The sequence below is a fragment of the Sinohyriopsis cumingii genome, chromosome 5 (genome assembly GCF_028554795.1).
Source record: "Sinohyriopsis cumingii isolate HCF-2022 chromosome 5, ASM2855479v2, whole genome shotgun sequence".
Lineage (NCBI taxonomy): Eukaryota > Metazoa > Mollusca > Bivalvia > Unionida > Unionidae > Sinohyriopsis > Sinohyriopsis cumingii.
The window spans coordinates 95356392-95381443 of record NC_142965.1 but is presented as its reverse complement, the minus strand read 5'-3'; the positions used below and the strand labels follow the sequence as shown (position 1 = coordinate 95381443).

Here is a 25052-nt window from a genome sequence, read left to right as displayed (position 1 = left end):
GGATAGTTTCTACGGAGGAAGGACCAATGCCACCTGTTTGCTGTACCAAGCCGACGAAGAGAAAGGAGAAGAAATCAAATACTTGGACGTGTGTTCGCTGTATCCCTACGTGTGCAAATATTGTCGCTTTCCTGTAGGGCACCCGCAATTGTTGACGGAACACATCGACCTGAAAAACATTCGACAATACGAAGGCTTGATCAAGTGTAAAGTTTTGCCTCCCACGAACCTATACCATCCCGTCTTACCTCACCATTGTCAAGGCAAACTGATGTTTCCCTTGTGCCGTACTTGTGCCGAAACGTGCAACCATGACCAACCTTGTCAGCACACCCAGGAAGAACGTGCCTTGTCGGGAACCTGGGTCAGCGTAGAATTGTTCAAAGCTCTGGACATGGGATACCAACTGTTAGAAGTGTACGAAATTTGCCACTTTCCCAAGACACAACAGTACCACAAGGGTGACCCCAGTCAGAAAGGCATTTTCGCTGACTACGTGGATGCCTTTTTGAAACTGAAGCAAGAAGCCAGCGGCTATCCTTCCTGGTGTCACACTCCCGAAGACCAAATACAATTCAAAGAGAAATACTACGAACAAGAAGGCATCACTTTAGACCACATCGAGAAAAACGAAGGCAGGCGATCGTTTGCCAAAGTGATGTTAAATTGCTTGTGGGGTAAAATGGCACAACGACCGTGTTTACCCAAGACGGAATATTTGACAGAACCTTCCCGCTACTTTCAGATGATTCACGACAAAACCAAATACATGAAACACGTGGACGTCGTTCGAGAGGATTTGATCTTGGTCAATTACGAAGAAGATCTGGGCTTTGTACAAGACGACCCTTTTGGAAATGTCATCATTGCGGCTTACGTGACAGCCCATGCTCGCTTAAAATTGTACGAAGCTTTAGAACTGTTAGGGGAACGCGTCCTGTACTTTGACACGGACAGTTGCATTTACATCCATCACCCGATTCAACATCACCCTGACATCGAAGGAGACCGTTTAGGAGCCTGGACAGACGAGCATCCCGACGACAAGATTCTAAGTTTCGTCAGTGGTGGTCCCAAAAATTACGGCTACGAATACCGTGACAAACAAGGAGAAGTGCACATTACGTGCAAAGTGAAAGGACTGACTCTGAATTATCGTACCAGTCGAGTGGTCAACTTTGGGGTATTGAAAGAAGCCTTGCAATCGGGAGAGGATGGAAACTTTAAAGTGACCACCTATCAACCGAACAAGATTGTACGTTTACCCACTCACCACATCGTCAGTCGGCCCCTAGAAAAAGTCTATCAAATCGTGTACCAGAAGCGAGTGAGACTTCCCAATCACTTTACGTTGCCGTACGGTCACGTCGGTATTGGTTTGTATATAAAAAGGAACCCTAGGCAAGATTGATAGTTCATTGTGACTACCAAGACCGAGCGAACAAGATGAATACTTTCAGAGAAACACAGAACAAGTTGTTTAGAAAGGCACAATTCAAGTGTGAGACTTCGGAAGTGGAATGCGATTGTGAGCCTTGCGATGGATACGATGCTGTACCTTGTGACCTGAGCGATGGCGTAAAGCATCATGGGAACTTTAGTGTCCCTACCCCTATCACGGAAAGTGATGCTGTGTGTGTCAAACCTGTGGGATGCGAAAGTGATGCCGCTCGTCCTCTTGGACATTTTACTGGGTTTCGTTTTAAAGGGGAATGTTCACCTTCACGTTTACCCCCCTACGGATGTCATCCAGCTCTGAGCAAACTCCTGCCCATGTCACTCAACCCTCATCGAAACGAACCTGTGAAAGACGAATATTCGTTCCCTGTGCGTTTGTCGGAATACTGCGACTTTGAAAATCGTCTTCAATCGTTCAAAGGAAAATGGCCTAAGTATCTGGGAGGACCGACCCCCGAAGAATTAGCCAGAGCCGGATTTTTCTACTTGGGCGAAGGAGATAAAGTCAAGTGCTTCAGTTGCGGTGTGTCACTTCACCACTGGGAACCGCAAGATTCGGCCTACGTTGAACATGCTCGATGGTCACCGAATTGTCATTACTTACCCTTAGTAGGACCGAGACATTGAAGTAACTTCTTACCATCATCTGTTCATGGATACTTTACAAGAGAACATTCGTGCTTTGCCTGTGGAGTTGAGAGAACGCATTTACCGAGAGCTGGTCAAAATACAAGTGAAACGTAAAGAACAATTGCATCCCTTACGTCACCGGTGTTTGAACCACTGGTACCTGAAGGCTATACAAGGATTGATTCAATTGAAAGTGTTCCATCGGTTAGACACTGATGAACGATCCTCTAGTTTTAAAAAGGATTGGTTTGGTATGGACGATTGTAGGTACATCATTGTAAACGTACTGCATCGAATTCCAGAGAAAGAGTTAACGAATTACCAACATCTTGAACACAATGTCAACTTGGTGAAAGAGGAAACTTCTGAACGAATTGTAATGTGCAAATTAGTGACTGAACGATTTAAATTCGACACTGAAGTAAAACCATGTCTGTGCAAACAGTACATTTCTTGTGTCAGACCAAAGAGGATTTAGTATGACCTATTCATGGATACTTTGCTAGAGAACATTCGTGCTTTGCCTGTGGAGTTGAGAGAACGCATTTACCGAGAACTGATCAAAATACAAGTGAAACGCAAACTCAGAGTGATTCATCCGTTTTTAAATTATGCTATGTTCCAAAGTACAAGAAGACTGATTATGAGTGGATATTACATTAGGCACAAAGTTAAACGAGGCTATTGGCCACCACCCAACGATTCCAAAAACAGTGTATATACTTATGGATACTTTACAAGAGAACATTTTGGGCTTGCCTGAGGAGTTGAGAGAAAGGATTTACCGAGAGCTGGTGAAAATACAAGTGAAACGTAAAGAACAATTGCATCCGTTACGTCACCAGATCTTTAACCACTGGTACCTGAATGGTATAAGAGGACTGATTCGTCAGAAATTTTTTCAGTGGTCAGACCTTGTTGAACACTTTCAGTTTGTGAATGATGATGAACTAGACGTTCGTAATTTTGGTTACTTCGAGATTCACTTACTGCAACGTATTCAGGAAGACGAGTTAAAGGATTACCAACATTTGTTACATGGAATCTGCTTAGAAAAAGACGAAACATCTAGACAAACTCTGACGTTTCAGTTACAGTATGTAACATTTAAATTCCCTACTGGAGAACGAACGTGTTTGGTTAGAAATTACCTTTATTGCTTCCGAAACAAAGACACTATAAAATCAAGTTGCCATGCCACGAATTATGTCACATATCATTCAACAGATTCCGTGGAAGGTACTCAATGACCGTATTCAAACCGTGGATCATTACCATCAATTATTACAAGAATTTTATCCATTCAATTTGGGACGACAAGTGGTGTGTGTCTTAGTGACTTGTTTTCTGGGATTTCGTTTACCAGCCGATTCTTTGTGGACTCTTTACGATCAGTACTTTCCACCTCAATGGCCTTAAATGGTCACGAAAAACTCCTTTTGCTCAAAGCCTTGCGTTTTCATCTGGATACTTCTCGACCTCAACAGGAAAAAAAGATTCGTCAACTTTTAGCTACCCAAGACGTGTATGACGATGTGTGTGTAGCTTGTGACTTACATCCCCATTGGACAGATGTCCGTGCCTGGAAAGAATGGGGTTTTGAGGCTTGGACCCAAGAAGTGGCCCAGTATGCACGAGAGTTGTTCAAGGAAAAAAGTTACTTTTCAACCCGTGTTAGTGACGGTGCCAGAAGAACCCGTCACCCAGGACAGGACTGTCGTGGACAGACCTGAAAGACCCTTTCGGGAGGACACTTGTGTGACCTTACCCCCTACTATAGAACTGATTAGAACATTACCCAAAACATCTTGTTGCACAGACACTTGTTTTTATTCCACGTTCATAGTTATCATGTGCCTTTTATCCTTGTACTTAAGCCTTTGGCTTTTATGTATTTTTGTCTTTCGTATTCATGTTTGAAAAAAAAACATTCAATAAACGTGTTCTGAAAAAGTATATAAACTCTTGTCTTGTTTGTTTTTTCGTGTCACAAGTGACATTTCTCACACAATGGCTACCTCTGCTGTCTCTGCTCCCTCTTCCTCTACTGTCAAAGTCATCGACGAACACTTAGATCGTACCAGTTGGGAGGCTTTGTATCTTCGCCATCCCTTTAACATGCTCATTGCTGGACCTAGCGGTTCAGGCAAAACCGAATTCGTCAAACGTTTGATCGAACATAAACATCATTTGATCGATCGGCCACCTCAGCGGATCGTGTGGTGTTACAAAGAGTGGCAATCGGCGTACAGCCTCTTGCGAGAAAGTCAAGGCGATTCCATCGTGTTTGTGGAAGGCATTCCTAAAGAAGACGACAGCATCGTCTCTGACTCCCGTCAAACCCATTTGGTCATTTTCGACGACATGTTAGGAGAAGACGAAAAAGAAATTAAACTGTTGTTCACGCGCAAAGGGCATCACCGTAATGCCAGTGTCGTTTACATCACCCAAAATTTGTTTCAACAAAGTAAAGCCCATCGCACCATCAGTCTCAATGCGCATTACGTGGTCTTGTTTAAAAGCCCTCGAGATAAATCGCAAGTGCAAGTCTTAGCCAAACAGTCAGGAACGCCTTGGCTGACTCAGGCGTACGACGATGCCACTCAAACTCCACACGCCTATTTACTCGTCGATTTGAAACCTACGACCCCAGAGGATTTGCGATTTCGTACCCACTTGTTTCACCACTGGTGCCAAGACTGAGGGCCTGTCCTGTACACGTCTCCGTCCTCGACTTCATTTCACTCCCCATAAAAAAATCTATAAAAACCTCAGACCCTTTTTGTCTGTCTCACACAGTGTGAACATGACGTCCCTTCAGTCGCATCTTCCCGTCAAATTGATTCGTGCCTTGTATGGCATCAGTCGAGAAAAAAATCCACAAACACGAGCTCGTGTCTTAGAAGCTAGTCTCAAAGAAGTCTTACGATGGTTCACGGTGACGGCACGTCAAATACTCCAAGGAATCATTCAGATTCCTCATCAAACCAAACGCTTTTTCGATCGAAACAAGGTCGCTTTGGTCCAACTGGCCGATCCCCGCATCGACACTCAAACCAAAAAACAAATCATTTTGAAACCTGGAGGGAGCGGTACTCTAGGAGGGGTCATCATTTGCTCACTCTTAAGATGGGATCCTAATGCCCCCCAAGTTATCCCCAAGACAAAAGTCCAACGAAGCCCCAAGAAGAAAAAGAATAAGACCAGGTCCCCAAGGAGAACTTCTCCAGTGGCGGGACCTTCCTCTGACCAGACACCACCACCCCGGAAAAAGAAAAGAAGCCCCCAGAAAAAGAAACAGAGAAAAAGTCCCCAGAAAAAGAAAAGTCCACAGAAGAAAACTAGTCGCAAGAGAGGCACTTCGGCCAGGACGCAACCTTACACTCGCAAACCACGACCTGCCACAGCGGTGACTGCGTCTCCGGCAGCCTCACGTTTATCCACTTCTCCGTTAATGACACCCAGAACTGAAGAGTACTTGGAGACGTTGATCACACCAAGAACTTCTCCGTTGATGACCCCCAAAAGAACTTCCCCAGTGGCAGGACCCTCCAATTTAGCGGCAGTCGCTGCTGCTCACAAAGTACCTTCTCCCAAAATCAAAGTCCATGAAAGATCGGGCATGTTACAAAGTTTACTGGATTTGTCCAAGCAAGAACTGGCTCGATTTAGTCCGTTGCGTACCCCTGCACGACGTGTCATGCCTGTCCTCAAACTAATACGACGTAAAGACAATCAGTGGCGACGCGTTCCAGTATAAAAAAGGCCTGTGACCAAGTAGGGGTATCAGTGAACTTGTAAAAGATGTCACCTCCAAGAAGCCAAAAAAGAAAGAGACAAAGGCAGACGCGTCATCCGACAAAGCGCTTAGCCAAGCATCGACATTACCCTAAGAAAAGACACAGTCGTTCCAAGAAAAAGAGGCGTCAACAAAGGGGAGGATTCCTTGGCGATTTTGGGAAAAACATTGTCACCTTTATGACAAAGCGATAGTCCCAAAAAAAGATAAAAGGGTGTGCGTTAAGTCATCGACGTTAGTGTCTGTTTGGTGAATGTCCCGGAACCCACAAGCAAAGATGTCACCCTCCAGAAAACCCCAAGGAAAGAAAAGGAAAGGACTGCCACCACGTTTAGCCAAACATGGGGACATGTTAACTGTCCTGTCCAAAGCTTCTCCACCCCTACGAAAAAAACTCATTCAAACGGCCTCCAAAGAGGTCATCGATACCGTGTGCGAATGTTGTTTGAACGTTTTGAAAGGCACGATCCCTTTGTCCAAACACCAGAAACAATGCTTAGGCAAACATCGTCACGTTCTTCGGAAAATGGTTCAAAAGAAAATTCCCATTCGTCAAAAAAAGAAGATGTTAGTGCAACGTGGAGGCATTTTACCTCTCTTGTTAGGCCCCATACTGAAAGGAGTCTTGGGAACCATGTTGGGAGGACTGGTGGGAGCAAGATAAAAAGGCCCTCGGAAGTCCCAAGATCTCAGAATCGACCGCTGACAACCCCATGGAAGGACGAAAACTAGCTTTAGTGCCTTACAAACGATGGATGGAATACCATCGGTGGCAAGAACAACGCACCCCGCATTTACCTCCCAATCCCAATTTGAGCGAGATGTCCCAGTTACAACACGAATTGCCGTCCTTGATGGATCGCCAAGATTTCTCCGAAACAGAAAAATCGCAAAAGTACGGTCAACTCTTGCAACGACTGCAACTCTTTCACCAGAAAGCTTTAGACGAAACAGCTTTACCCACTCTGAAAGATTTTAAGACCTTGATGAAAAGTCCAGCACCAGCATCATTACCACCACCACTACTACCATCCCCTGGGGTCACCAGAGATGCTACCCCACGAAGGCCTGAGGAAGAAGAGATGCGAGAAGTGTTTCAAACACCGTCAGCAGCTCCCATTTCGAGTAAGATTGCAGCATCCTTGTTGACCCCGTCCCCCACACCCCAACGAGAAGAAATGAAAGCTTGGGTTAAAAAGATGATGTCCACTCCTCCTTCGACAGAAGTGAAAAAGAAAGAAGGGAAACCAGAAGTGAAAAAAGAAAAGAAGACCAAAGCCATTCCATTACCACCTCCACCTCCACCACTACCTTCGACTTCTACTCCCGTAGCCCATCGGACACGTACATCCGTTTCCAAACCACCCTTTCGTCCCACCCAAAGTAGCATCACCGAAGAGTGGGTGACTTATTAACACACCAAAAAAATGGAAAAAGTCTTAACCAGCATTTACTACGATCCCTCCCATCCTGCAGGTTACGCAGGAGTTCAAAAGTTGTATCGTGCTGCCAAAACGCGACTGAAAAGTCTCCGTTTACCTCAAGTGCAACGATGGTTACAAGAACAAGCTACCTACACTTTACACAAACCCATTCGACGCAAGTTTGCCAGAAGTCGCACCCGAGTGGAAGGCATCGATCATCAATGGCAAGCCGATTTAGCCGATGTCTCCCATTTGGCCAGCTACAATCGCGGCTACAAATATTTGTTTTGTGTCATCGACGTCTTTTCCAAATTTGCCTGGGTCGTGCCCTTGACTTCCAAATCGAGTAGCGAGTTAGTGCGAGCCCTGCAACGAGTGCTGAAACAAAGCGGTCGTCACCCTCTTCGATGGCAAACGGACAAAGGCACCGAATTTTTGAACCAAGCTTTCCAAAAAGAATTAAAGAAACGTGACATTCATTTTTTTTACCACCGAGAATCCCGAAACCAAAGCCAGCATCGTGGAACGTTTTCAACGCACTTTGAAAGAACGCATGTGGAAATATTTTACGCATCACCACACTCTGAAGTACATCGACATCTTACCGCACCTGGTGCAAGCGTACAACCAATCTTACCATCGAAGCATCGGACGTGCCCCGCAAGACGTGACTCCCGAGAACGAAGTGCTGGTGTTTGAGCGTCTGTTTGGTACGTCCCCGACGAGGGCTGTCCCCAAGAAAAGTGGAATGTTGGCCGTAGGAGATTGGGTGCGCATTGGCAAAACCAAACGCACTTTCGACAAAGGTTACTTACCTAACTGGACGACCGAATTGTTTCGTGTCACTGGACGAGTGCATGGCCGTCATCCTGCCGTCTATAAATTGGAAGACATGAACGGAGAAGTGCTCAAAGGAACGTTTTATTTGCCCGAGTTACAACGTGTCACCAAAAAAGAAGACGACGTGTACGACATCGAAAGCATTCTCGAACGCAGAACCCGTAAAGTGGGCAAACGACGTGTCAAAGAAGTCAAAGTACGTTGGAAAGGATATCCACCCAGTTTCGATTCTTGGATCGACGCTTCGCAAGTCATCGACTATAAAAAGAAGTGACCATCATGCCCTTTCACACATCAGACGCAGCTACGTCGACCACTCCTTCTTCACCTAGTTCTTCTGTGCAAGATTTACAAAAACAACCCTTGTGGGTGTGGTGTGGAGAACGTGTGCCTAAAACGCAAATCGTCTTTTTCTGCCAAATCTTCGTGGTGTATTGTGTCATCGGGGCAGCCATCGCCAATTTGAGTTTGCAACAAGGAGACAAACAATTGTGGACCATTTTATTGAGCAGTTGCATCGGTTACCTGCTTCCCAATCCCTCCCTGAAATTCTCCTCGAACGGGAACCTTGTGTCCAGTGCCAGTGTCAGTCACCACTCCAACAACCACAATCAGAACCCCATTTTGGGCAGAGACACGCCTCTGACGTCCAGTAATATCCCCTCGGACAGCCACATGAACTCTGGAATTATGAGTCACCAAAACCAATTTTACTTAACCTTACCCAGTGACAGTTCCATGGAGGTGTTTCCCCACAACACGTTGTGCTGTTACACGGCCAAATTACCTCAGGCCATCCCCTTAGATCACGAAGCCCATTGGGAAGTGGCTTTAGTGGAAATGATTCACCCGACCCAAGTTCTCAATGTCCTTCCCAATCAAAATTTTTTTATGGTGGAAATTCATGACGAACAATTGCAACAAGAGTTGGATAAGATTGGCACATATACCAATAAAACCTATGATGACAAAACTCGAACGTGGACCTACAACTTGGTGATTCTCGCAGGCTATTATTTTAGCGGTCAACATTTGGTCAGCACCATAGCCACCAGGTTTAATGGCGTGTTTCATAGAGCTTTGGAGCTTGTCAATAAAAAGGTCACCCTGGAGTACCACAAAATAGCACGTCGCTTTCTGATGAAATTTACTGAGGGAAACAAATTCATGTCTTTCTTATTTTGTCCTGAATTGTTTGACATGTTGGGCGGTGACATGGAGCTGAAGAAGAAAGGAGAACAAAAAAACAACCCGAATTATCAATCATTTACGACAACGATTCTTTTGCCAAGTATTTTCGTACCCCGGTAGAACTGAACCAAGGACTGAATTTGATCTTTGTGTACTCCGATGTGGTGGAGTACAACGTGGTGGGACACACCTCTGTGCCGTTACTGCGTGTCATTCCTTTCAAAGTGGATTCTGCCGCGAACGCTGACGAGGAAGGTGGAAATACTTACCACGTTCACCGCGAATTTGTCCATCCTCACTATTTGCCGGTCAGCAAGTCGTATTTGGACACGGTCAACATTACTATGAAAGGAGATTTGGGACAAAATATTTCATTCACCAAAGGAAAAGTCACGGTGAAACTCCATTTTCGAAAACGGTTCTCTCACGAATCGTAAGTCACGTATCCAGTGTACCGAGGGGTTGCTCGACAGCGAGGTCACGGTTTAGGAGACATGTTAAAATCGGCCTTTCGTTCGGTGGCTCCGGTGTTGAAACCGATGGTGACACGCGGATTGCACGCCATGAAAGATGCGGCACTGACGCAAGGCAAAAGAATTTCTCCAAAATGTCATCATCGACAAACAAAACCCTAAAGAAGCCTTCATGAGGGCAGGCAAAAATGTCTTGCTACAAACGGGCAAAGACATTTTAGGCCGACAAGACACACCTATAAATGCCCTGCACGCTACCGAGTCAGGCATTCAGCAAGGACAAGGCAGAAAGAGACGACGACGAAGAAAACACCCTTTCACCAGACTTCAAGCGAGAAAGGCCAAGAAAAGAAAAACCGTTCGAGACTTAGACGTTTTCGATTATTGAGACACAGAAAAAATGATGCACCGAGAGTCTTGCGCTTGTTCCAAGACGGAACTGGATATGTTTGCCATGCCCCCCACCATGATGACGATGCAAGAATCCCAATGGGTGGAATTTCACCAGGTCTCCTCTTTGACGGATTCCGGTCCCATCGAGTTCGAAATCAAAGGACAGCCCGAAGATTACATCGATCTGAATAGCAGTTACCTGTACTTGAAAGTCAAAGTAACCGAAGCGAACAACCTTGCCATAGACAATGATGATGTAGTAGCTCCCGTCAATAATTTCATGCATTCCTTGTTTAGCGAAGTGGACTTGTACTTGAATAACACACTGGTCAGCAGCAGCATGGATACTTACCCTTACCAAGCATACCTGGAAAATCTCTTGACGTACGGAAAAGAAGCCAAGAATACTCATCTAGATGCTTGCGTGGTATGGAAACCTGACCAAGTGAATAAGTTCAACAAAATTACAGTTGCTGGGGATGATCAAAATTTATCGGGATTTGTAGAACGAAGAAAGAAAATTCATCTAAGTCGTAGTTTAGAACTGATGGATCGTTTGCATTTGGACATGTGGTTGCAAGAAAAGTATTTGCTGAACCGGGTGGATGTCCGCCTGAGACTGAATCTCAGCAGTGCTGCTTTCCATTTGATGGCTGCTGATGGTTCCACTTACAAAACCGTCATTCAAGAAGCCAAACTCTACGTGCGTCGTGTGGAAGTGTTACCTAAAGTGGGAAACGACATCAGTCAGACGTTGAGCAGAACGACCGCCAAGTATCCGATACGTCGCGTGGAAGTGAAAACCTTCACCATTCCTGCTGGACAGCGATCCATGATCGAAGATCATCTGTTCCAAGGACAGTTACCCAAACGTTTGATTGTTGGTATCGTCAAGAATTCAGCTTTCAATGGAGTCTACCAGGAAAATCCTTTTGAGTTTCAACATTACAATGTGTCCAAGATCGAAGTCAGTCGCGATGGCAAGACCTTGTGTACCCGACCTTTCGAGCCTAACTTTGGTGCCGCGAAGAATTATTTGAGATCGTACTTGTCCCTGTACGAAGCTACCGGACAGTTAGGAACCAACACCAGTCACGGCATTACGTACGACGATTATGCAGGAGGCTACGCTTTGTGGGCTTTCGATTTCACTCCAGACCAAGGCAGCGACGAGGGACATTTCCACCCTATAAAATCTGGCCAGATTCATGTGGAAATTCAGTTTGCGAGTCCACTACCCCCAGAGAACACAGTGAACGTCATCCTGTATGCAGAATTTGATAATACCATAGAAATCAACAGTTTGAGAGAAGTCATCCTAGACTATTAGAAGCCATGGAAGACTGTTATCCCTCTTGACCTAGTGAAGAAACTTTGGACATGAAATGTGAGGAGACTGTGGAAGAAGAAGTGAGCATGATGAAGTCAAGATGGCCATAACAAGAAGCCCATTTAGTCTCCTGTTTTGCCAAACACTTGGTGGAAAAAATGACGGAATTGATCAAGACAAATTGCTATGGATGTCAAAACGATCATCCCAGTCAAATTCAACACGATAAATGCCTGATGCTGAGTCAAGAAGAAAAATTGGACGAGTATCTGGACGAAGCTTGGAGTCTCATCTCGAACAAAGACGTGTTGCACCAGTGGTATAAAGACTTGCGTGAACATTCTTGTCCACCATTAACCACTCAAGAGATCCATCGTATCGAAGCTCTCCTGAATCAGAGTGAGGAGACGAAACGAAGAAACGATTATTTGTCAGACATTTTCAAGCAAAAAGTCAGGATCGAATTGACGACGTATTATTACCTGTGAAGAAAAAAAACACACACAAAACAATGGATACCTGGGAACTTTATTACATTTTGAACCACAGTTCGTATACGGCTTCTTGGAATCCTGTCGTCTGTGCTAAAGATGAACTCCCTCATCGCAAACCTCAAGACCATCAAGCTTACGTGATCAACACGGACGACAGTCATCTCCCAGGAACCCACTGGGTAACCGTCTACTTTCCTCAAGAAGGATGTGTGGAATATTTCTATTCGTACGGATTGCCCCCTTTGGAAGACGATATCATCGACTTTATGAGAAGAAATGCTCAAACCACCCGATTCAATAATGTGAAATTACAAGGCACAGATTCCTTGGTGTGTGGACAGTACTGTGTGTATTTTCTGCATCATCGCAGCCTGGGCTATTCCTTAGAACATTTAGTGACTCATTTTGATCCTCGTTCTTCTACTAGAAACGATGTGAAAGTAGATCGATGGTTTTGTGACCATTATGCTTATCTTTTGTCTCAAGCTAGGAAACGTAGTGTCCATCAATGGCCTAATGATTTCCAACAGTGGAAATCACAATTTCATTCACAACGTTGTCAGCCCTGTTTAAATTAGATTGTCAATTGAGAAAAAAAACGTTTGAGATTTGAAACAATTGTTTGATGTTATAGTGTTGGATTATTGTTTAAAATATGTTAGAGTTGCTGTTTAGTGTTAAGTGATTTTTGAATAAAAATGTTGTGTTTTGAAAAAAAAAATGCCTTTGTCTTTTGTTTAGCTATAAGAATGTTGGATTGATGCTCTTTCATTTCTTACTATCCCTCTCATGACACTCATTGAACGTTGCGACTCGAAAACCGTGTGGGGGATGTTTTCCTTCACGTCCGCGCTTTGACTTTAAGAACCGGGGTTGTTTCCAGTCTAACCATCCATTGTCGACTCATCCTCCTAAGAAGATGTGCTCCAAACTAGCTAAACTCAACGAAGCCTACGTGAATTTGCATATGGTCAGACACAGACTGATACCGAAGCCAGAAGAAATAGAGAATGTGAGAATGTTAAAAGTCACTGAAGACCTGATAGAAGAGCTCTTCAGAGAAGAAATGAACAGGGAAAAAGAAGAATGGACAGAGAAGTACAGACTTCAGAGACAGCAGCAACAGCAGCAACAACAACAAGAGCAGCAGCAACCTGAACCTGACAGAGGCTTTGTCGATTGCCGTATCGACACCAAAGAGTTCTTCTTCTCTTTCCGAAGAAGCAGACCTATCGCCAGAAAGTCTATCCTCAGAGGCCATCGCATTCTTAGAAACTAAAAAAGAATGCCATAGCAAACAAAAAAAACCAGCCCTTTTCAGGGCTACCCAATACTCTAGGAAAGAAATAACGATCCATTTGCCAATGTGTGTAGGTAGAGTAGTGTGAATATAAACACTAACTCTTTATTGATAGTGAGAGTGTACGTTGGTGTGGATAGTAGATTAAAATCATGTTTTTTTGGTGTTCGAGGTGTATATTTGGAGTTAGATTGGATTGCTTTGCGTATGTGGATAGCCTATTGAAGTGATTTATAAAAAATTTTAAAATAGTGATGGGTAGCATAAAAAGTGAGTGAGTGTTTCTTTTAGGTCCGCGCGTTGTTTTTCGGTCATGATCTAGGTAAGATCAATTTTATGTTTTTAGGGGGATGTTTTCCATCACGTTCGCGCTTTCAGTATAAATTGAAACTCGCTCGGCAGTCTAGCTACCCTTGTTGATTGATCAACACCAGAAAAATGAACACCAGAATAGTGAAACTGTTAGAACTCCAGATGCACCTGGAATATGCCAGGCGCATAGTAAATGAACTATCAGCGGAGGCTATCGTAGAAGAAGCAAGAATAAAGAAGGAAGAGGAGGAGAGAAGAGAGAGGGAAGAAGAGGAAAAGAAAATAGAAGAGAGGATGTCGTACAATATTCCCGAGACAGAAGATTGGGGTGCTGAAGCGAATCATCCTCCCTCTGCGCTCCCCAGAAGAAAGGTGAAAGGAGACTGGGGAAGAAGATGCGTGTGTGGCGCCAGGCCAGGAAGGTGCAACCATTAGATAGGTGCATCTGGAGTTCAAAAAAAAAACAGCCCTTTTAAGGGCTACCCAATACTCTAGAAAAGAAATAACTATTAATTTGCCAATGTGTTTAGGTAGAGTAGTGTGAATATAAACACTAACTCTTTTTAAAAAAATGTGAGTGAATGTGTGTTGGTGTGTTAGTGCTTGTAAGAGCTCAGGTATGTTGGTGTGAATAGTAGATTATAGGTTTCTTAGCGTATGTGAAGAGTATAGTTTGGGTTTTATTATATGAAATGAGAAAGTAGGGGGATGTTTTCCTTCACGTACGCGCGTTGTTAGGTCATGATCTAGGTAAGATCAATTTTATGTTTTTTAAAGGATGTTTTCAATCACGTCCACGCTTTGAGTATAAAACTAAGTGTTGGTCATTGGAGCCCATTCTACGGAATAAGCAAACAAGAAGATGCCAGCAGCTTCATCTTTATACAACGATCTTATGGGAAGTTGGTATTGGATGGTAGATGGATTGAGTGTAGCAGAAAGGGTTGAACAGGAATGGAGGTATGCAGTGACAAAAGACTTCGTCTCAAGACAAGTAACCAGCCTCCACTTATCCGTAAATATTGTAAAAGAAATGATAGAGGATGAGGAGAAGAGAATCAGAGGTTTAATTAACCCACCGCATGTGAAAGTGGGTAAGTTAAAAGAAGCAATAGATCATGTGACGAGTGCAAGGTGCTTTCTAGAAGACATTGTAGAATTGCCAGATTGGTGTTTCGCGAAGTGGGGGTTAGAAAAACTTAAGAAAGCTGAAGAACTAATGAGGAATGTGCTGACCGAAGAGGTCAAGAAGATCAAAGAAAAGTAGTCAAAAGAAAGAAGAGAAGAAGAAAATAGAAAAAAAAGGATGAACTAGAAAAACTGAACACAAACTGGATGAAAATCCAAGAGAAGTTCCGGGCCATGGGCCACCCGGACTGGATGCCGGAAACAGAAAAGAAGAAGAAGAAAGGAATGATGGACAAAATAAGAGGATGGTGGAAAAAGTTAAGAAGTTAAAAGAATAAGAAAAAACCCAAAGGCCCTTTTCAGGGCCAGCCATATTTCTCGAAAAGAGATAGCCTTTCAATTGCCAACCCCTTTTTTTTAAATTTAAAAAAAAAAATCTCATGTTAAATTCCCCTTGTACATATATTGACCCACGATTTATTCCCATGTTAAATTCCCCTTGTGCGTATATTAACCCACGATTTATTCCCATGTTAAATTCCCTTGTACGTATATTGACCCACGATTGTTCGCCATGTTAAATTTCCCTTGTACGTATATGTTCCCAAGGGGGGTCTGTAATGCTAATTCCCATTGTACGTATAGTATCCCCCTTAACTACTATTATATAATCTTAAAATAAAAATATATAAAAAAATTATAATCGAACGTACTTCAGTAGAACAAAGGGGCATAATTCAACATTAGCTCCGAAATGGAACGATTATTAAAATAAACACTGGCTTCAACATTGGGATACTGCCTTGTATAGTTATAAGCCTACACATACCATTAGTTTTTTAAATTAATAATATTTAATCAAACATGCATATTTTTAACGGGAAATAAACCGTGTTTCTTTTACTGTTCTCTCTCTCTCTCTCTCTCTCTCTCTCTCTCTCTCTCTCTCTCTCTCTCTATATATATATATATATATATATATATATATATATATATATATATATATATATATATATATATATATATATATATATATATATATATATATATATATATATATATATATATATATATATATATATATATATATATATATATATATATATATGTGTGTGTGTGTGTGTGTGTGTGTGTGTGTGTGTGTGTATACTACATAGGATTAGGAAGTCTTATAACGATTAGACGAGAGTGACAGCGTTTATCTTCTAAATCCAGGTTTTAGACGATGTGCAGATCTTTGTTTGTATAAGAATATAATTATTTCGGATGTTTTCTTCACCAGACAAAATCCCCGTGGGATCGAATGGTACGTTGAAGTTCCGCATGCCACCAGTGCAAAATCCAGAAGTCTTGGATTTGCTTCAAGAAAGTAATGGGCATAATGTAACCATTCTGCATGTGCAGAACGTCAATCTTAACTCTACGAATAGAACTTGGTCATTAGATGGGCGAGAAATTTCGATAGGATATTCCATTATAGACGACGGTTTCTTCCACATATTACTAAATGTGGAAATATCAAACACTCAATGTAGACACGCAGGGAAGTACTTCGTTTCAGTGAGCGGTAGCAAAGGTAAAGCCGAGCAAAGCCTTTCATACAATGTAACAGGTAGGTGACACATTTAATTTCTGAATGTACAGTATGTGGAACCTTAAATATTTATAGGTTACTGCATTTGTATGGGAAAATATGAACGAGATTTTTGAATGGAATACTGCACGAACTTGGGAGTACAGTATATCAATCCGACGAAACGAGTTCATATTTTCCCATACAAATGCAGTGACCTTTTTATTATATGCTCATTTGCTTTATTCTACCTCAGGATTAATTATATAAACAAAATACATTACAAGAAACAACGTAAACGAATGTATGCCTTGTTCCAAACCAAATACACAAACGCATATTCATCATTACACAACACCAACATTATTACTGCGCACATATCTCTGCCCAGATAACTTTGAACTTAGTCGCGCGCTCGCCATAACATTCGAAAGAAAATGGCGTGTCTAGTCAAAATTGAAATTTTGAGTAATATTGTGAATGAATGTGCATTGCAACAACCTTTCCATTTGATCTGGAATGAATAGATTTTGGCATTATTTCGATTCTACTACATTTCTTGCTTATGGACTGGATTTGTATGTGAAACTTCCACATGAAATAAATGGGATTGAATCAGCTAGGGAGAAGCGTGTTAACATCTGCAAATGTGTTTCCGTTTCTGTCATTGAATATTTAAAATCATGATGTGGGGAAAATATGAAGTCTTTCAATAGCAATTATCAAAAGGATGCTATGGAATGTGATGCTTATTTCATTTTGAGTGCAGTAAGGAGGATATAATTGCACTTGTCATCGAAATTACAGTAAAATTTCGAAATGTGTAACCAAGCTTGAGAACGAATGACATGACTCATGTAATATGGATTTGCAGAACTAAAAATTCCGACATATTGTACCAACGTGGAATGTGCCAGAGCAGCTGGTATGTGGCAGTCCACGAAACATCTGTTTTAGTTCATTCAGAAACAAATTTAAACAACCACAACGTAATGCAATTATTACGCGAGAGTGCATGATTTATTTACAAATGAAATGTGCTGGTATCTGCGTCCATTGTTTGTTTACAATAGAAAGTATTTCCTTTATGAAAGTGAATGTTATATGCGTATTGACTTGGGGTTCACTATCGGTTAATACTGAACGATTCTGACAATGTAAAGTTAACGGGGGGAATAGTTACCATATAATAAGTAGCAAAATGAATTAGTTGCTTTCTATTATTCTCATTAATTTGCAACATTCACATTTATTTCCCATTGAAAGAGAATTATAACTTATATCGCGAGAAATATTATTCGAAAGTGAAAAGCGCACGTACATATGTAACACCCATTGGAATCATGTCATCAAACTCAATTCAGCCTAAATGTTTCTCCATCTAAATATGAAGTAGACTTCACGGACGTATCTGCATCCAGGATATAAAATTACTGGAAACACGTTTCTACAAATAGAGATATGAGACAGGTCTAAATAATACCGTTGCTGAACGAGTGCCCAAGGGGACGTCACTCTTGCTATATTATCTAGTAATGTTACTGGTGTTACTGTCCTTACTGTACTCGCAACAGCATTGTACCTCGATGTTTGAATCAACTTCCGAGGAGTTCAAAAATTGGTTTATTTAGCTTTATCCTCTTCGGATGACCTAGACCATATGACTCCATATTCGTTCATTTGTTATCATGATTCAAACCATTTTAAACGTACAGTTTAGAAACATATACAGGCCATATTATAATAAAAGATTCATTCATCAAGAAGTACAATACAAAATAATCATATACGTAAGGCTTTTGTCACTACCATTATTTTAAGTCTTTCCTTATAGATTGTTTCAGTAATACTTATGATGTCATATGGTGGTATTTAGAGCTATTTAAAAGACATTTTGAACAACTGTCCTCAGTTGTTTGTCAAACATAAAAAACCAACTATATATCAAAGTTTACTTTATATTTAATAATACTATATTATCTAATCGAAGGGGTCATTTAATAGTTACCTTTGTCCAACAAAAGAAATTATTCCTAAAATTTTCTTCTGAAACAGCTACGATATCAAACTATTCCAACGTAAACTATAAGAAAAGCTATAAAAGTGCAACGACCCCCAGTCTCATAAATGTCGTACTTGAATACTTGAAATCTAATTAATTTTTGTGTTTTACAGCTGCATGTCCATGTGAAGTTGAATATGAATTGATTTCTGGTAAAGTACTTCAGTGTGAATTAAAAGCCACAGGTAACACGACTGTGAGCTTTGACAAAGTGAGTGGTGAAAATATCATATATCAAACAGGAATACGAATCCCTGACAATGTTCCACAAAGAAACCGCTTCTCAGCAACGTGGAAGTCGGATGGAACACTAATTACACGTATTAATTTCTCACCGGTCCAATGCCAGGATGAAGGACAATATTCGTTGACAGTAATGTCAAGGGCAAAAACAGCAGTGCATTATGTATATGTCAAAGTGAAAGGTATGTGTTTATGTACATATTTGTCTTATTTTTTTTCTTTTATATTACAAAGCAACAAACAAGATAAAGGCAGTACAATTTTATAAGTGCCTTATATTAAGAAAGGAATACGTACACACGTTTTTCAAAACATATGATGATCAGTTTCATTGATGTTCAAGGAAAAGATATACAACATGATTGGCATTAAAACGACGTTACTAACGTATTTGCTGCTAGCTGAGTACCTAGTCCATCTAGTGAACAGATTCTTCAAATTATTTGCAGCTATCAGTTAATAAGGAGATAATAAACGCTCATTCCATCGTTCCGTCTTAAACGTGAACTATTAACAAGATTATCACATCACACCGGAATTAATACATTTCTACAGTCTCCGAAAGACTCCTTATAAACAGAAAATGATATAGTGTTGTCACTGATTGAAATAATATTGCTCTCACCATTGACGGGGACTTACAAATATGTGTCTCCAACAGATTATTATGCTCACAAAGATTCGATGCGTTGTTTAGTCCGAAGTATACGATTTTAGTCCATATGTGCCCTGAGAAACTCTAATATAACTTGATGAACCAGTGCATATCCTACATAACATTCAAGGGATGGAATGTCCCTTTTGGTAAACTACTCAGAAGTCGCAGTGTATTCTTTAGAAAAATCTAAACTTCAATCCTTTCTTCAATCAAAGCAAATTTAAATCTTGAAATGTGAATAATGTGCAATGACTTACCTTAGGTGTCGCCCATTTGTGTATCGTCTTTTGGTGTTTTGTGACAAGAAAATTCATTGAACCATTCACGAGGATCATGCTATGTACACATATTTTATAGCAAACTTGACAGTATGCGGCCAGTACTATTCGAAGTACTTCTCTCTTTTACCCGTTTCATCATTGAATGGAGGCCACCGAATGTGATTTTTAATATTGCAAATCAATAATAAATTAACAATGGACAATACATGAATAGCTTACACAGATATGATATTCGTTTAGTTACAATGGTTGCAAGGAACTAAAATAATATATTTAGTCTTCAGCTTCTAATTCATTTCCCAAAAGGTTCTAAAGTTCATGAAATATCACACTATGGGATCCCCCTTTGCTATTGTAAATAGGATACATTTTGTTCATTATATGAAACGTTTGGTTGATTCCGACCAAAATATAGAAATTGGAGGATATGTTGGCTAATACACGAAATTGTTCAGGAAGAAGACGCCTTTATATATTTATTTCCTTGACAACTTATCTTATCGCAGAGCGGTACACACTCACAAACACAAACACACACACACACACACACACACACACAAACACACACACACACACACACACACACACACACACACACACATATATATATATATATATATATATATATATATATATATATATATATATATATATATGCAGAGAGAGAGAGAGAGTATTTATCACTTTTATAGGCAAATTAAATACTACATTCTCTCATCTGTCCTATTATTTAGATATAGCCTTTTTATTCCCAGTGATTGCAAGCCACTATTAAACTAACAAATACTCATACAATATTGTCTTTGACAGATTATCCAAAGACTCCAACCATAAGCATTCCCAAAGGATTGATTGAAGGCGTGGATAGTGAGTTACAATGCCAAGCGAGCACAGGTTGTAGAAAGGCGAACGTGACACTAGAAATTACTGACCCAAACAGACAAAATTATTATACATGGGAAAGAAGTCTAACCACAAAACATTATCAAGAAGGCTATATCTGCAAAACAAATGTCACCTTGGCATTAACCAAACATGAGGTTAATCCCAGTTCCCTAGACAATAGGTTTGTCAGGTGTACCTACTCTGTAGGCGGAAACAAGTATGACTCAGAACCGATACGAATGAAAGTTATTCCAGGTACAACTTTATCTTAGTCATGATATTTAGCAATATATGTCAGTTCACGATATGTTTAAGTACTTTACACTTTTTATATGTTGCCGTTACTACCACTGTATGTAAACTATATCATATACATATTTTTTACAGTATATTGACATGTACTTACCATACATTAAAATACAGCACAAACCAATATTTCAAACCAGAGTTGAAATGTTTTCTTGCATAAATCGTTTTCGTTTCTTTGATATTGTCGTGTAGTTACGGATATTTACAATTTAAATAAGGAAATGAGCTGGTATGGTTAATATACTTGTAATGCGATAAACATAATGAATAGTATGTAAGATTTGATTATCCTGCCTTGATCCGTTATCATTTATATAGTTCGTCTCTTCTAAATAATTAAAGGGAATTGTTTTTATGTTGTTTAAGTTTTGATTGTTTTGTTGTTGTTTTAGGGGGATAATGCTGTAACATCTACCTTTTTACAGGAGGTAATAAGTATTACTCACCAACGATATGCTAGAGAATTGTTGCAAGTAATTTGTTATTATTATATTTGAATCATGATATGTAACAAACACAAACGTATATATATATATATATATATATATATATATATATATATATATATATATATATATATATAAGAGATGTGGACATTTAACTTTGCATTGCTTGTTTGTTGGTTGTATTATCATCAGACTTAAACAATATACAGTAGTGTTATTATAAACGTGTCGAATGGTGGGCAAGTATATGATTCTGTGTACATGTAACCTGTTTGATAAGGATATCATTTCATAAACTTGACTTTTACGCAACATCAAATTTAAGGAAGTAAATATTATTTCTTGCAGCTGATTTTTGCAAGGACAAAATGCCCAATTGTGACTACCCACATCCATATGACTGTACCAAATATATCACGTGCACCACTATTACTGAGGAGAGGACATGTCCACCAGGCCTACACTTCCAGTACTCGTCCAGTTGTAATAGATTTTGTGTGTATCCGAATGAAGCGAAATGTAGCATAGGACAATAGTTTACTGTTTTGGTATTTAAACTGACTGATGGGATACTGGGTGTTGATTTGTAAATACTTCAAACCAATCCAGCATGTGTGCGATATAACGGTTGATGCTATATGTTCACTTTATACACATACATAGATGATTTAAATAGAGGCAGTTTAGGACACTAAATTGAGGAATTGCCGGTACCATCCTACTCCTGCGTTGAGAAATCGACATTACCAGCCTATTCCGGCATTGATGAATCGCCAGTACCTTCCTAGTCCTGAACTGAGGACTCTCCAATACCATCATACTCCTGAAAACTGTTTCATTTTGAAGATGTACGTTTTCAGCTGTTAGGTAAACGTGCAATAAATCGGTTTGAACATAATGCGGTTATCAAACATTGAATTATTCCCTGTTATTTAGTGTGCATTGTCCCAGTGTCTAAACATTAAGGCTTCAAACATCTTCTTTGTTGAACACGTTATGACAAAAAATAATTGCATAATAACTGAAATGTTGTTTGGACAAATGCACAATTTTGAATAACCATTTGAAGACATAGAGTGTGTTTTAGATAGATGTAGTCTGAGGATTTATTAACCGAGAAAGCATCATGCAGGAAATAATTTTTAGTCTGCCACCAAATCGTCTAGGAACCAGTCGTTTTTGTCATGGAGTATCGCATATAATAATTTTATTTGTTTACATTGTTCATTGTATTTTTTTCAACTGGATAATGTATAAAATATCACTAACAGTAGTGTTAGATATGTTGAATTTTTATTTGAAGAGAAGAATAAAGATTTGTATTACTTTAAAATGTTTAATTATTATACGTGTGCTCGCATCTTTGGAACTTATTTCGAAAGATGTAAATGGTTCACCCATTATGTTGCATGCAAAATTAAATATGTATTACTAGAAAACTAATTATGTTTATGTATTATAAAGCAATATATACATACATTTTAAGAATAATAAGAAGTGACTGCTTGCATATATGCCTCCAATGCAAATTTCTGCCTTCAATAACGTCCATCCTTTTGAGTGTAAACTCTTTCCTTGCAGTAATGCAAAATTGTGTCACAACACAAGCGTATTCTCTGTTCAGATAAAACGATTTATTTTCTTCTTATATGCTTTATTTACTGTGAAAATCATTAACACTTAATGTTTCTTTGATCAGACCAACTAAAGCTATTGCTATATAATTGTTTGAAAACTTTAGTGGGACTCCGTGCTTTATTTACGATTACCGGATTACCATTCATCTCAAATTCTTTGATGTTATTAATGTTACATTAAGCGTATGATAAATGCATGTACAATTATATATATATATATATATATATATATATAGAGAGAGAGAGAGAGAGAGAGAGAGAGAGAGAGGAGAGAGAGAGAGAGAGAGAGAGGGGGAGAGAGATAGGACGATATATGAAGTACCAGAAGAGAACGATATTTTAAATAATGTACCATGCTGCATGCTAGTCAAATAAATAATGCTATTCGCTTGTGTTGTCTCTTAAAGACTGACTATACAATGTGACAACATACGTTCAGTCTATTTAAAATTGAACTCTACGAAGTGTACATTTTGCACTGTTAGCACAGGATACCCATTAGTACAGGGTGGTGCTAAAGGGGGTATATCCTAGGTTACCATCATGTACTTTACGGCAGTACATGGGAAATCTGAACTTAATATTAGATTATCATTTTCATGATTTGCGGGACACATTTATTAGCGGGGTCGATAGTAAATATTGGCTATCCTAAATTTAATTGCCAAACACTTCAACATATGCAAATGGCAACAAACATATTTGTATTTCAAACGTATTTGGAATAAAGTCGGGCCAATTTATATTTATGAGACTAATACAGTTTGCAAATTTATGTCAGGGACATTTTCACTCATCAAGTTCTGAAGACCTGACTTCTTCTGCTACCTCGTCGAATGAATGCTCAGTGTTCGGCGTGTGGCAATTTTGGCCCTTAAATTTGTTTACAATACTGTCAGATTTATATGCCTTGACCTTGATTTACGATTTGGTTTCTAAATCAGCTACTAATTTTCCAAAAGAAAAATGAACTGACCTTGGCTTGAGATTCAACATGTAGCACAGGCAAATGTGGATCTCTCATAAAAGATGTTAAACTGTGTCTGTTTGTCGGAACCGATTTTCTATTTTTGCCAAATCAATGGCAACTGATATTGCTACAGCAATTCAAGTGGTGGCCCTGTGGATTTTGATTGTTAAATATAGGAGCATAAAGGTATATCAAAAACCAAAGTTGTGCATAGTACGCTCTGGATATAATGCTGTGTCAACAAAGACATATTCATTCGGCCTGAGACACTATAGTTTTGCCCATCCATTCATACAAAATAATAGCAGTTATTGTTTTGTCAAATTTGCCCATGTAACTGCTTGTGTCTTTCATGTAACCATTCTTAAATAACTGTTTATGTTTTACTTTTTATCAATCGCCTGGCAACACATGGCCAGAATTTGTTCGTGACCTGATGCTTTATTTTTCAATTGGAGAATCCTTGACATTCTTTTTGCTTTATTTGTATTTGTTTTATTGCATTCATAAGTGCCACTAGGTTAAGATTTTATATTTCTTCTAGGTCAACCAAAACAACACAAAATACTTAAGAGGTTTATAAAAGCAAGTCAGAGTGAAGATGCCGGGTCTATAATGAATTGGATAAAATTTAAACTATAAACACAGAGATAAACAGTTTATCAGTGATACTTTCAGTTCGACTATGCAGAAAAAACGGTTATAGAGCATAGCTGAGACACATAGATGTCTAATTTAGTAAAATGCAGTATCTCACATAGGCAATAGAACTAATTCAAACTAGACAAAATAGAATGTCAAATAAGTGACAATGTTTAGTGAATCCATTGCACTTTTATTCTGGACTACGAATGAAATTTGTAATTTAACATCACTTCTAGGACTGTTTGAGATAATATAACGCTTGTGTACTTTATACAGTATTTTATGACAGTACTCTCACATTGCACCAACATGTCATGAACATATGCAAGTCTGCATAACTTGAGCTGAGATGCATCAGCTCAATTCGCAAATATATTTCAGTTGATGTCACTAAAACACTTGTGTGTTCATTAGTACTTTCAAGGCTGGACTATTGTAACTCAATTATGTCTGGTTCATTTCAATATCTACTCCAGAAAATTCAAAAGGTTCAAACCACAGCTGCTCGGATCATACTTAGAGTACCACAATCAGAGCACACCTCCACGCTGCTCTGTACCCTAAACTGACT

At 39.9% G+C, this 25052-nt stretch overlaps 1 protein-coding gene across 2 annotated transcripts in view; it reads left to right on the top strand.

Annotated features, from left to right (window-relative positions):
• Window positions 1-22127, top strand: part of LOC149799807 (uncharacterized) — a 71308-nt gene extending 49181 nt beyond the window's left edge. For both annotated transcript variants that reach the window (XM_089959223.1, XM_089959221.1), the window contains exons 7-10: window positions 16055-16384; window positions 18521-18832; window positions 20400-20729; window positions 21578-22127. In XM_089959223.1, the coding sequence (XP_089815349.1) occupies window positions 16055-16384; window positions 18521-18832; window positions 20400-20729; window positions 21578-21765 (1160 nt within the window). In that variant the 3' untranslated portion in view covers window positions 21766-22127. The remainder of the gene's footprint in view (window positions 1-16054; window positions 16385-18520; window positions 18833-20399; window positions 20730-21577) is intronic.
• Window positions 22128-25052: the final 2925 nt, after the last annotated feature.